General features: G+C 41.9%; 1 protein-coding gene across 1 annotated transcript in view; it reads left to right on the forward strand.

Annotated features, from left to right (window-relative positions):
* The window catches only part of ZNF609 (zinc finger protein 609), a 186,931-nt gene that overhangs the window by 162,939 nt on the left and 9,464 nt on the right, over window positions 1-14,528 (forward strand). The window contains exons 4-6 of the mRNA XM_081121694.1: window positions 9,354-9,441; window positions 10,320-12,657; window positions 13,739-14,105. Coding sequence (XP_080977820.1) covers window positions 9,354-9,441; window positions 10,320-12,657; window positions 13,739-14,105 — 2,793 coding nt within the window. The remainder of the gene's footprint in view (window positions 1-9,353; window positions 9,442-10,319; window positions 12,658-13,738; window positions 14,106-14,528) is intronic.

Consider the following 14,528-nt stretch of genomic DNA (forward strand, 5'->3'; position numbering starts at 1 on the left):
GACAAGTTACCACAGAGACTCTGTGGCCTGCAAAGCCTAAAATATTTACTGTGTGTCCCTTATGTAAAAGTATGTCAGCCCTTGTCTACATTTTCTGACCTGCCCTGGTCTTGTTGACCTCATCTGTTCCCCTCGCTTACTTCACTCTAGCCTCACTTTTTGCTCTGCTGTGCCTCCAGACATGCCAAGCACATTCCCACTAAAGCAGTTCTTTGTACCTGCTTTTCCGGCTACCTAAAATGTTCTAATTTCCACATGGCTACTCTCTCACTTCTCTCAGGTTTATCTGCTTGAATGTGGCCTCATAAGGCTTGACTGCCCTTTATAAAATAGCTGTATCCCCAACCTTCATATCCTCTACTCCTCTGCTCTTACTTTATTTTTCTCCATAGGGCTTACCACTATCTAACATATATTTACTTGTTCATTTATTTATTGTCTGTCTCCCATTATTTGAATATAAGTTGCATAAGAACAAAGACTGTCAGTCCAGTGCTTTGCTATGTATCCCATTACTTTAGAACAGTGTCTGGCCCAGAGTAGGTGTTCATTTGTTGAATGAATGAATGATGAATGAACGAATGCAAGCAAGCAAGCATATGTGCATGCCAACCTGCCCTTTATCCAGAAAGTAATTGTCAGCATCAACTAGGATTGAAAATTCAGATTGAAACGAGATTTAAAAGCAGCATATAGGCAAATGCTGATGTTTCCATTTGAAAACTCAAAGTTCCTGGAGTATTCAGTCACATGTGACCTCTTCTCCCTACGCTTTCTCTTTTTCAGTCCTTTATGTTGAAAGCAGACAGCTGGCCTTATTTATCTTTGTTCTTCAGTACCTACTCCAGTGAATTCCACAAAGTAGGCTCTTAATAAATATTTGCTCCCAGCCCAGGAATAGACCTTTGTATCTTAGCTGTTTTATGTAACTTCACTGCTTAGCACAATGCCTGGCAAATAACAGAAGCTCAGTACATACTTGCTCCAGGAAGGAATAAATAAGTTAAACAAATTCTTTGCTTACCCAGGGTAAGACACTGCTTCAGGTTATTCATTTTTTTGTAACAAATTACCCCCAAAACATTAGTGGACTAAAACAATATATATTATCTCATATCGTTTCTGTGGGTCAGGAATTCAGGAGTAGCTTAGGTGGCTGATTCTGTCTCGAGGTCTCTCATGAGATCACAGTCAAGGTGTCAGCTGGGGCTAGCATCATCCAAAAGCTTATTTGAGGCTAGAGGATCCATTTCCCAAGTTGGCTCATCAGATGACTACTAGCAGGAGGTCTCTGTTTCTGGCCTCACAGACCTCTCCATAGGGTGCACTGCTTCACTGTCCTTAGAACACGGCAGCTGTCTTCCCCAAGAGAAGTAATCGAAGAACAAAAGCAAGGAGGAACCCACAGTGCCTTTTATTGCTTAGTCTGAGAAGTCACACACATCACTTCCACCATATTCTGTTTATTGGAAGCAAGTTGTGAAGTGCAACCCACATTCAAGGTGAAGGGAATTAGGCCTCACCTTTTTGAAGGGAGGAATGTCAAAGAATAAGTGGATATGTATATATATATATATATATATATATTTTTAATATATCTGAACACTTTTATTGTGCATCCATTTCATTGTATTTGTTTGTCCATTACAGACATATCCTGATAAGGATTCTTTTTGACAGCACTGTGGATATAGTTTTAAACTGCCATAATCACTGTGATACTCTGAATTGAATAAAGAGAAGTTGCCCATTTAAGGAAATAAGACAGGGTTTCAGAGAGAGTGTCTATCCTGCCACTTGAATGCCTTTTTCTTTTCTTTTTAAATTTATTTATTTTTTAATCCTCACTCGAGGATATTTTTTCTTTTGCTTTTCAGAGAGAGTGGAAGAGAGAAAGTAAGAGAGGGAGAGAGGGGGAGAGAGAGGGAAACATCGATGTGAGAGACACACATCAATTATTTGTCTCCCGCAAATGCCCTGACCAGAGCTGGGAATTGAGCCTGCAACCGAGGTATGTGCCCTTGGCTGGAATCAAACCCGGAACCCTTCAATCTGGAGGCTGACCTATAACCACTGAGCCAAACGGGCAAGGGCTAAATGGCCTTTTCAAGTTCAGTATTGCCTGCATTCCTTCCTAAAAGGAAAAATTTTAAAACATTTAAAAAATATTCCTACCAAAATTAATAACTATTTCTATCTTTATTTTTTTAATAATACATGCATACAGTGCAAAATTCAAAGGTAAAATGAGCACAGAATAAAAAACAAGTTTCCCTAGCCTGAATCCCAGCCACCTGGTTTCCCTCCCTGGATAAGATCACTATTACTAGTTTACTTATCCTTCCAGAGACTTTCTATACACTTATAAATACATATTTACACTTATTTTTTACACAGATGGTAGCATACTATAGTTACAATTCTTTACCTTGCTTTTTCTTTACTTGTATGTGACCATACAACAGCATAGTTCTTTCTTCAGTGCTGTATACTATTACATTAGAAATATGCCACAAATTATTTGTCCATTCTACTTTTTATGGACATTTGAGTTGTTTCCAGTTTTTCATTTTGGGGCTATTACGAGTGAAGCTGCTGTGAACGTTCTTTTACAAGTTTCTTGTTGAGTATAAGCTCTAATTTCTAACAATTGCTGGGTTGTAGGGTAGGTCTATGTTTAGTGTTAGAAGATCTGTTTAGAAATACATGAGCTTTGGTAAAAATAAAATGTTTTTCCAGAGTGCTTTTACCCATTTATATACCCACTCAGGTAATATTTTTTTTTCTCCCAAGTAAATAATGCCTGAAATGACATGACTTATACTTCATGCCTTGTATTTTTTTTACCTTAAGTCTTTGATCATTGTTAAAACTTCATGGGAAATGGAGTTTTATACTTTTTAAAAGTTATTTATACTTTTAAGTGCTTGAGTTTCATAGCCTCTCATAGAATCACAGAATTTTTTACTTGAAAGAAGACTTGAAGTTCATCTGGCCCAACCCTCTCGCTTTACAGATGAGGAAATCAAAACCCAGGAGGGTGAAGTAGGTTGCTCAGTTACACAGCTAGTTACCGTCTCAGCTGAGTGAAGGAGATGCTTACTCAGCCCACAAAATAAACCATTGTTCATTTCAAGTAAGTCTAAGCAAGACTCCTTAGACTTAGTACATATGAGGATGAAACTACTTGTAAGGTTTTATTTCCTTGAACAGAGTTTTTGGAGAGAAATAAGGAACATTCATTTATTCAACATATACGTGTTTATCGAGCACCTATTATATACCAAACATGGTTCTAGTAGTTATAGATACAGCAGTAAAAAGTACTGATAAAAATCCTTGCCATCGTGGAGCTTACATTCTAATAGGACTGGACATAGACAATAAACAAGATTAATAAAAGTTCTTCGGTGTTTCATACTGATAAATACTATTGGTGGGGGGAGTAGGAAAGGGAACTAGGGAGCATATAAGTGGGAATTAGGGATAACCCTTACTGAGATGACTTTTGAGAAAAGATTTGAAAGAAGTGAAGGGAGAGTAAGCTTTGAGAATATGTTGCAGGTAGATGGAATGGCAAGTTCAAAGGCCACAAGATGAAAACATGCCTGTTGTGTTCAAAGAGCCAAGTAGGTCACTGCTTAGAGCGGAGTGAGGAGCAGAGTAATAGAAGGTGACATTGATTAGAGAGGTAATGCAGGCCAAGATCATGTGAGTCCTTTAAGGCCACAATAAGAATTTAGGCCTTTAATCTGGGTGAAATGGAAAGAAGCTTTTGGAAGGTTTTGAGCAAAGGAATCATAGGATATGATTGAGGTTTTAACAGGATCTCTCTGGCTCCTGTGTTATGAATAGGCCAGAGAGTGATAAGGATGAATGTAAGTTAGGAGGCTGTTGCAATAATTAAAGGAGTTCTTGGAGCTGGAGAAGTGCAGGTAGTGAGATATGGTCAAAATTTGGGTATATTTTGAAGGTTGAGCCAACAAGATTTGCTGTCAGATGTGGGGCTTGAGAGTAAGAGAGGAGTCAAGTAAAATTCCGAAGGTTTTGGACCTGACCTAAGAACCTGAAAGGATGAAGATGCCATTACCCAAAATAGGGGAAACTGAGCCAGTTGTTGGTTGGTTGGGGAGGGGATGTGTCGGGGAAACCGCTCAGTTTGGGCCATGTTAAGTTTGAGACCTCTATTTAGACATCAAATGGAAATGTCAAATTTGTGATTAGATATATGAATCTGGAGTTCAGGGGAAGGTTGGGCTGGAGATAGAAGTTCAAGAGATATCAGTTAGACATAAAGAAGCAAAAGACGCTGAGGAATGACTAGAAAGATGAGAGAAAAACCAGGAGAGTGGTCAGCTGAGCATGAAGATACCAGATCCCTGAAAGTATGTACTAGCAGAAATGGTAAAAAGGAGGGCCCGGAGGTAAAATTTACTCTTTGCACTATTGTGCTTGGATCAGCCTTGAATACACAACTGTTTTGAGGTTTCAAATTGCCCTCTGAAGCAAAGCAATGCTGCTTTGAGATTAGGTTTTGTCTCAACATTGCACTTTCCCTGAGACCTGGGGGAACTTGACTACTGCCTCATACGTAAGTCTTTTCCCCTTTTCTCTGCTCCTGGAAGCCAAGTGTTGATCACCCTTAAGAAGGAAGAGTACTCAACACTCTAAAACTTAATGTTTAGCCCAGCAGGGCGTGGCTCAGCGGTTGAGCATCAACCTAGGATCCAGGAGATCGTGGTTCAATTCCCGGTCAGGGCACATGGCCAGGTTGCAGGCTCGATCCCCAGTCAGGGGTGTGCAGGAGGCAGCCGATCAATGAGGACTCTCTTATCATTGATGTATTGATGTTTCTCTCTCTCTCCCCCTCTCCCTTCCTCTCTCTGAAATAATAATAATAATAATAATAAAACAATGTTTAATGAGATTATGTCTGTGAGACCCTTGGTAAATATGAAACTAACTACCTGGAGAAACACAAGGCACAATTTATTACTACTATTTTTAGTGTTATTATCTTCAAACAAGGCAAGTCTTTCCTTGTTTTGTGAACACTTACTCAAAATAGGAAGCTTTCTAAAATAAAAACCAACTTTTCTCTTTCTCTTCAACCTACTTACTGCCCTAGAGCTAGCCCCTAATAGAGAAACTAGGTCTGTTAAGTGTTTCTTTTTTTCTGCCTTTTCTTTCCTGTCCTCTTATTCTCCCAGCTGTCTCAACTCAAGAACCTTGTAGGAAGAGAGTTACACTGCAGAAAAATGTGTTTGCTTTGACATTTAAACAAGCTTCCATTTTGTTTTTCCGTACAGAATTTTTCCTCTTCCCCGCTCCCGTTTGCAGCACTCTCTCTGACCTGTCTTCTTTTCAGGTCATTCATTATTACTAAGGTTTGCAGATTATACTAGAGGAAGAAAACAGATTTATAAGTGTGTTCCTGCCCAGCTGTTTCAAGAGTAGGACTAACATTCGTCTTCTAATTGTATGTCTGTTCTCTATACACAGCTGTGTTCATCTGCCCTTATTAATGAGGTGCCTATCTCTAAGTCTTACGTTGTCTAGAAATAAATGGACTCTGTTCCTGTTCAAATTGGTTATACAGTAATCAGAGCAGCCCATCACTGGGAGGAGACAGCCATTTGAATTCACTTGCTAATAACCGAGGAGAATTTAGCCTAATTGCTTTCTTAGATTTGCCATTTCCCTTAAGATGCCAGGGCCCTAGAAATTGGCAAAAGGGATAGGAATCCTGTCCTTTCCCCCTCTGAGTCCCCCATACCCCCCCTCCACACAATCCTGTATGTGCTTTTTTTTTAATCCTCACCCAAGGAGTGAGGATATTTTTTTCCCATTGATTTTTAGAGAGTGGAAGAAGGGGAAGAGAGAGAAACATCGATGTGAGAGAAATACATCGATTGGTTGCCTCCCACACGTGCCACGACCAAGGGGGTGGGGATCAAACCTGCAACCCAGGTACGTGCCCTTGACTGGAAATCGAACCTGCACAGGCTGACACTCTGACCACTGAACCACTCCAGCCAGGGCCTGTGTGTGCTTTTTATCTAAGATGATGATAAAGAGACATTTTGAGGAAATTGTGTAAAAAGAATCAGAATCCACTAGAGATAGCTGTGTAATGCCTTAAAGATCTGACCACTAATAAATATTGAGATCTTTGGTAAATTACTTAGCCTTTCTGGGCTTTCATTTCAGATTTGCAGAGTAGCTTTAACAATCCCTATATGGCAGGATTATTGGGAGGACTACGCTTTCTCTTAATGATGTGCCTTGTTCAAAAAGTGATTTAAGACTGTGAATATTTGGTAAGCTAATGAGTATCAAAACACGTGGCACATAATAGATGTTCAATAAATGTTTGAATTAGAATCTAATTGACTAAACTAAAGTCCTTTCCTACCCTAATTTCATTAGACTGAGACTTTCTGAAAGCATAAGCCTTTTTTTCTCCCCAGCTCCCTTCTCTGATCTGGTTTTATGACAGAGTATCCTAAAACCTGATCCTAGAGAGAACAGAGGCTAAATAAGATCTTATTTAAAAGCATGCCCAAGAGTTCAGGGCTCAAGTCCTGATACTCCATGGCTTTGTCTAAGTACTTTCCTTGTATTGATATTTTAAAAGCCTACTATGGGCTAGTTATCTAATTTTAAATCTTACCATTTATTTCTTTTAATTTTGTAGTATTGATTAAAAATCAGAGATTCATAAAGGTTTAGTGTCTTGTCCAAGGTTACACTGTAGCAGAACAAGGATTTGGACTAAGGTTTTCTAACTCCAAGTCCAGTGATCTTTAGACAGCATTCTACATCCAAGAAAATGAATATAGGTGAGTTGCTACAGATAGGCCCTGGGAATTGAGTGCTGAATCAAATAGTATTATATTAGTGTATGACCAAGACAAACAAAAGGCTGATTCTAGAGTCCCCAGACTTATTCTCTAGACACATTACTTAGAAAATGTGCCTTGGTACTTCCAATCAAAATGACCATGTTCAGACTTTTGACACATCCCCTCTGTCCAAACACATAGCAAGGAGTGAAATATATGAAGTGAAAATCAAAGAATATGTTTGGGCTCAAAAACAAAATAACCATCTTCAAGGATCAAAAATAGAAGATACATAAGTCACTGAGGCTGAAGCTGTGGGCCTGCTGGCCTCCAGATCTGGGAACAGTGAATGCTGCCTGAGAAATGAGTTTCTGAAACAACTAGATACTAAAAATGCCCCTTAAAGAGAGAAAACTTGAGGCCAGGGAAGTGGGATGCCAACCTCCAACCAGCCTCATGAAAGGAGGTTTTAAACAGTTAATTGAGTAGGGGAGGAAGAAAGCCTAAGGAGTTGTGAAGAAGTATGTCTAGCTGCCTGCTCATTCAATTATTAAAACCATGATATCCTACGTTTCTTCTAATGGCACAGGCCACTAGGTCCTTAAGGGACTAGATGGAAGAAATTGCAGAAGTATGAAACAGAGAAGGGGGAAATCAGTAACAAAAACACCTCACTCAAAAAGAACCTACAAACCAAAATTTTATGTAATAAAAATCTAACACTAAGAAAGATAACCAATAAAATTTAACCAGGACTTCCACTTTGGGGAAGAGGAAGTAGACATACTTTTTCCTATTTCTCCCACTAAATAAACTAAAAATCATGTCCATTATATATAAAACAAGTATAACAAGACTATGAAAGGTAGAGAAAAGAAGGCAGACCTGCTAGGGACCTCAAAACCTAAGTAATAACATGATGGTGAGTTCCCTTTGTTTTCTTTTTGCTTTATATATCCCAGACATGGAGCTGAACATTATACTTAATGATGAAGAACTGAATACTTCCCCCCTAAAAGCAGGAACAAGGCAAGGATGTCTGCTTTCACTACTCTTATTCAACGTAGTGCTGGAAGTTCTAGCTATTGTAATAACACAAGAAAAGGAAATAAAAGGCATACAGATCAGAAAGGAAGAAATACAACTGCGCTTATTTGCACATTACATGATTATCTACATAGAAAGTCTCAATGACTATATAAAAATCTCCTAAAACTAATAAATGAGTTTAGCTAGGTCATAGAATATAAGATAAACATACAAAAATCAATTGTATATCTACTATGTACTAGCTCTGAACACATGAGAACCGAATTTAAAAATGTAAGACCATTTACAGTAGCTCAAAAAAAATGAAATACTTAGGTGTAAAATCTCTAGGAGATCGAGGTTCAATTCCCGATCAGGGCACATGCCCAGGTTGCGGGCTCGATCCCCAGTTGGGGGTGTGCAGGAGGCAGCCGGTCAATGAGTCTCTCATCATTGATGTTTCTATCTCTTTCTCTCCCTCTCCCTTCCTCTCTCTGAAATCAATAAAGACACATTAAAAAAAAAAAAAAGATCTATATGCTGAAACTACACAATGCTGCTGAAATCAAAGGTGATCTAAATAAATAGGAAGCACATAGTAAAGATGTTGGTTTTTCCCAAGTTGATATGCAGGTTAATGCAATTTCTGTCAGAATTCCAGCAAGATATTTTGTAGAAATAGATAAGATCATTCTAAAATCTATATGTAAAGACCAAAGAAACTAAAATAGCTAAAACCATTTTGAAAAAGAGTACAGTGGGAAGAATCAGATTATCTGATTTCAAGACTTATATAGCCACAGTAATCAATGAGACTGTGATATTGGCAGAGGGTTAGGCACTTACACCAACTGAATAGAGCGGAGAACCCAGAAATAGACACAGATACACCCAACTGATTTTGGCAAAGGTATAAAAGCCATTCTTGGGATGAAAAGTACCTTTTCAACAAATGGTATCAGAACAAATGAACATCATAGACCCAAAAAAAAGAATCTCATACAAAAATTCATTCAAAATGAATCAAGGACTAAAATAGAAAACTGTAAAACTTTTAGGAAAAAAAAACTAGAAGAAAATCTTCAGTTGGCAAAGAAGTCTTAGACTTGACACCAATAACATGATTCATGAATGGCAAAAAATCTTATAAATCATTGAGTGGAAGATCCATGAGGTTTTGTTAGATTATTCTTTGTAATTTTTTAGTATGTTTGAAATACTGCATAATTTCTTTAAAGTTATAAAAATGTGTCTTAACTGGACCATGAAATCTTTGCAACTATTGCCCATTCTACAGGGCCCTGGTAGTCTTATAGGCCGTTCCCATAGAACTATTCCAGCCCAACCCCCTTTGTCCCATTGGAATCCAGAGCACCCTTAGACCCTTCTACAGGAGCCAGAATACTACTCAAATGGAAAATACTCTTCTCAGTGGCCAAAAGGGCTTCTCTTGTCTATCTGAGTCTTCTTGTCTTCCAGGGATGTTGGTGGTAAATGTAACATGGAGGAACAAGACATACGTAGGTACACTTCTTGACTGCACACGGCATGATTGGGCACCCCCCAGGTAAGCACTCTGTAGCTTTTTAGTTTATGCTAGTCTGAACTACCCTAATCAGTAATTCTTACACCTTTATCCTGACGTATAATATTGTACATCAGGTGTAATTGAAAAATAAAAATTATTTATTTTTTAAAACGGAAAGACTTTAAGAAATTAACAGCATCTCATAACGGTATTTTTCACCTGAGATATCATAGATGTGTTTCTATAAAATAAAAGCATTTGCCATACAGGGCAAAGAAAAATAAGACACCTAGCTTTTAAAGGACTTCATGGTGTAGAGACAGGGGGAGGCACTATATTCATCTGGCATTCAAGAATAAATGAACTAGGTGTTGATGGGTTGGGTAGAAATGGGGTAGAGACCCTATTTAAGCCTTTGTAATTATTGAATTCTGACTGCTACCTATAGTCACCTTGAGACCAAGGCCATAGAGTCTGACTATGGGTGAACAAATATTCATTGATGATCCTTTTTGATGGTAGCTATCTCTCAGAAGTTTAAACTCAAGAACATTTCAGTTTTTTAAACTCTACTAGACAACGTGAGTTTCACAAGGACCTTTTCAAATTGCAATTTGATCTTAAGATTGACATTTCAGTGAATGGCACCTTACAGCTTATTCCTAACGTTAGTTTGCAGTTTGCCAGGATTTGGGGAACCCAAACGTTGGGGAATAATTTACAGCTAGTATGCAGATAGCATTCTAGGAGCTCACCAGTTAATGCAGTTCCCACTCTTTCAGAAGTTCCTTTAGCAAATCATATTCATTGAAAATGATAGTTACCATCTGGACAGTTCTTCTGGAGACTGCAACTAAACTGGTTTGAAGACGTTTTCTCTTTTTGATAACATTCTGTTGTGTTTGTCCTTTGCCAAGGTTCTGTGACTCCCCCACCAGTGACTTGGAAATGCGAAACGGTCGGGGCAGAGGCAAGCGTATGCGTCCCAACAGTAACACACCTGTCAGTGAGACAGCCACAACCTCTGACAGCAAAGGGACCAGCAGCAGCAGCAAAACCCGAGCAGGAGCCAATAGCAAAGGCCGTCGGGGCAGCCAGAATTCTTCAGAGCATCGTCCACCTGCCAGTAGCACCTCTGAGGATGTCAAGGCCAGCCCTTCCTCAGTAAATAAGCGGAAAAACAAACCCCTTTCAGACATGGAGCTGAATTCTAGCTCAGAGGACTCCAAAGGGAGCAAGCGCGTTCGTACGAATTCCATGGGCTCAGCCACTGGCCCCCTCCCTGGGACCAAGGTGGAACCCACTGTTCTAGACAGAAATTGTCCCTCACCAGTCCTGATTGACTGTCCCCACCCAAATTGCAACAAAAAGTACAAGCACATCAATGGACTGAAGTACCATCAAGCTCATGCCCATACAGATGATGACAGCAAGCCAGAAGCAGATGGAGACAGTGAGTACGGAGAGGAGCCCACCCTCCATGCAGACCTCGGGAGCTGCAATGGTGCATCTGTCTCACAGAAAGGTTCCTTATCCCCTGCCCGCTCAGCTACCCCCAAAGTTCGGCTCGTAGAGCCCCATAGCCCTTCTCCTTCAAGCAAATTCAGCACAAAAGGTCTCTGTAAGAAAAAGTTGAGTGGGGAAGGGGACACAGACCTTGGGGCCTTATCCAATGATGGCTCTGATGATGGACCCTCAGTAATGGATGAAACAAGCAATGATGCCTTTGATTCTTTGGAAAGGAAGTGTATAGAAAAAGAAAAATGTAAAAAACCCTCTTGTTTGAAACCTGAAAAGATGCCTTCCAAGAGCTTAAAGTCAGCCCGGCCCATTGCCCCGGCCATCCCCCCACAACAAATCTACACCTTCCAGACAGCCACCTTCACAGCAGCAAGCCCAGGCTCCTCCTCAGGCTTGACCACCACAGTCGTCCAAGCCATGCCCAGCAGCCCCCAACTCAAACCCATTCAGCCCAAGCCCACTGTGATGGGAGAACCTTTCACAGTCAACCCTGCCTTGACTCCAGCGAAGGACAAGAAAAAGAAAGACAAAAAAAAGAAGGAGTCTTCAAAGGAACTCGAAAGTCCTCTGACTCCTGGAAAGGTGTGTCGAGCAGAAGAAGGCAAAAGTCCATTCAGGGAATCATCAGGAGATGGGATGAAAATGGAGGGGCTCCTCAATGGCTCGTCCGACCCCCACCAAAGCCGGTTGGCCAGCATCAAGGCTGAAGCTGATAAGATCTACAGCTTCACGGACAATGCCCCCAGCCCGTCCATTGGAAGCAGCAGCCGCCTAGAGAGCACTCCCCCTACCCAGCCCATGACTCCCTTACATGTGGTGACTCAGAACGGCGCCGAAGCCAGCTCGGTCAAAACCAACAGCCCTGCCTACTCGGACATCTCTGACGCCGGGGAGGACGGGGAGGGCAAGGTGGACAGTGTCAAGTCGAAGGACCCCGAGCAGCTGGTTAAGGAGGGGGCTAAGAAAACTCTTTTCCCCCCTCAGCCACAGAGCAAAGACTCTCCATATTACCAAGGCTTTGAGAGTTACTACTCTCCAAATTATGCACAGTCCAGCCCGGGGGCGCTGAACCCCGGCAGCCAGGCAGGAGTAGAAAGCCAGGCGCTGAAGAAAAAGGACGAGGAGCCCGAGAGCATGGAGGGCAAAGCGAAGAACGATGTCTGCGAGGAAAAGAAGCCAGAGCTGAGCGGTTCCAGTCAGCAGCCCTCTGTCATCCAGCAGCGTCCCAACATGTACATGCAGTCCCTGTACTACAACCAGTATGCCTACGTGCCCCCCTATGGCTACAGCGACCAGAGTTACCACACCCACCTCCTGAGCACTAACACGGCTTACCGGCAGCAATATGAGGAGCAGCAGAAACGGCAGAGCTTGGAGCAGCAGCAGCGGGGCCTGGACAAGAAGGCAGAGTTGAGCCTGAAGGAGCGGGAGGCCGCACTCAAGGAGGAATGGAAGCAAAAGCCATCAGTTCCACCAACTCTCACCAAGGCTCCCAGCCTGACAGACCTGGTGAAGTCAGGACCTGGCAAGGCCAAGGAGCCAGGGGCTGACCCTGCCAAATCAGTCATTATTCCCAAGTTAGATGACTCTTCCAAACTCCCCAGCCAGGCCCCAGAAACACTTAAAGTGAAGCTGAGTGAGGCCAGCCACCTAGGCAAGGAGGCTTCTGAGGCTAAGACAGGTGCTGAGTGTGGCCGACAGGCAGAGGTGGATCCCATACTCTGGTACCGACAGGTAACTGTTCTGGGAGGGAATAGAAATACTGTTTGTCTTTCTCTCTTCCTCACAATCAAGGTTGTTCTGATGTAGGTCAATAGTACCAGATTAACAGAAGAAATCTGTAATTTTAGGGATTTTTTACCTTCATAAATCATTTTAACGTGTTTTTTTTAAAGCACTTTTACATCAGCAAAAGGTGTTTTCCCATTTGACAAGAGAGGCTAGGTAAGTTAGCAAGCTAGAGTTATGAGACTTCGCTATCAGAGCCAAAACTGGAACCCAGGTATCTTGATTCCTAGTCCAGTGTATCTTCCATTGTTTGGTTCCTATGGATTGAGTTAATGGTGATCTGTCCATATTTTAGAGTAGACCAAAAGTACACTACTCAGACTGAATTACTTTCAAAAATATTTTATAGGAAGAGCTAGAACCAAGAATTTGGCCTCACATCTTGCTCTGCTCAAGAGACTTCTTTTTTATTAATTTTAGAGAGAGGAAGGGGGTGGGGGAGAGAGGTGTGAGAGAGAAACTTATGTTGGCTGCCTCCTGCACACCCCCTACTGGGGATCAAGCCCACAACCCAGGCATGTGTCCTGACTGGGAACCAAACCAGCGACCTTTTGGTGCATGGGTCAGCACTCAACCAACTGAGCCATACAGGCCAGGGCTGCTTAAGAGACTTAGAAAGTCTTCCCTTCTCTCTTGGTGCCACAGGCCTTCCACCCCTGAAGTTGCCCTGAAGAAATGAAACAACCTAAATGTCCTTAGAAAGGGAGCAGCCTCTTCTATTCAAGGAGTCATTTCTCCAGAATGCGTGTTCTCCCCTAGAGGAGACCCACTGATGGATTTGCCTTTGCTTTCCCCATACCTTGTTTCCTTTTGGGCACAGAGGGGACAGGCTTCTTTAGCAAGAGGGACCAGAGTTCATTGTAAACAATCTATAGAAGCCACAACATACTCTGCCCCAGGTGTCTGGTATTACCTGCTTTGGTGTTTCTGTGGGGACCCTGAACATGAAATATAAATATATGTACATACACATGCACACACACATATATATAAAATTTGTGCAACACTCATTCTGTGATTGTTGTAGGAAGCAGAGCCCCGGATGTGGACATACGTTTATCCTGCCAAGTACTCAGACATCAAGTCAGAAGATGAGAGGTGGAAAGAGGAGCGGGACCGCAAATTGAAGGAAGAAAGGAGTCGGAATAAGGACTCTGTCCCCAAGGAGGATGGGAAGGAAAGCACAAGTAGTGACTGCAAGCTGCCCACATCTGAAGAATCCCGCCTTGGGAACAAGGAGCCCCGACCAAGTGTCCATGTGCCTGTGTCCTCCCCCCTCACCCAGCACCAGTCCTACATCCCCTACATGCACGGCTACTCCTACAGCCAGTCCTATGACCCCAACCACCCCAGCTACCGGGGCATGCCTGCTGTGATGATGCAGAACTACCCAGGTACAGCACCGCCCTTCCATTCCAGCTGGTGTTCCAGTAACAGAATGAAAATGAAGCAGAAATTTCAAATCCAGTTTTCTTTCTCCATCCTAAGGCTTATTGGGGCTCAGGTAGATGACAGTCCTTTTTTGAATGTGACGTTCTGTGAAGTGGCCCTTCTAAACCCAAACTCCTTGAATGACCCCTCATTACAGTTTGTGGGACCACCTCTCCCTCCCTTGCTCCAGCTAGAGAGTTTCCTATACAGTTACTTTTCATGGATAACCAAAGGTAAAGGTCCCTCTTTACCACTGCTGTCTTCCCTCAGCTGGGATTTTTTAAAAAGTATGTTTTTATTGATTTTAGAGAGAGAGAGGGATAGAGAGAGAGAAGCATCGATGAGAGAGAGAGAAACATTGATTGGCTGCCTCCTGCACACCCCCT

This window comes from Miniopterus schreibersii (assembly GCF_964146895.1).
Source record: "Miniopterus schreibersii genome assembly, chromosome: 1".
In the NCBI taxonomy this organism is placed as follows: domain Eukaryota; kingdom Metazoa; phylum Chordata; class Mammalia; order Chiroptera; family Miniopteridae; genus Miniopterus; species Miniopterus schreibersii.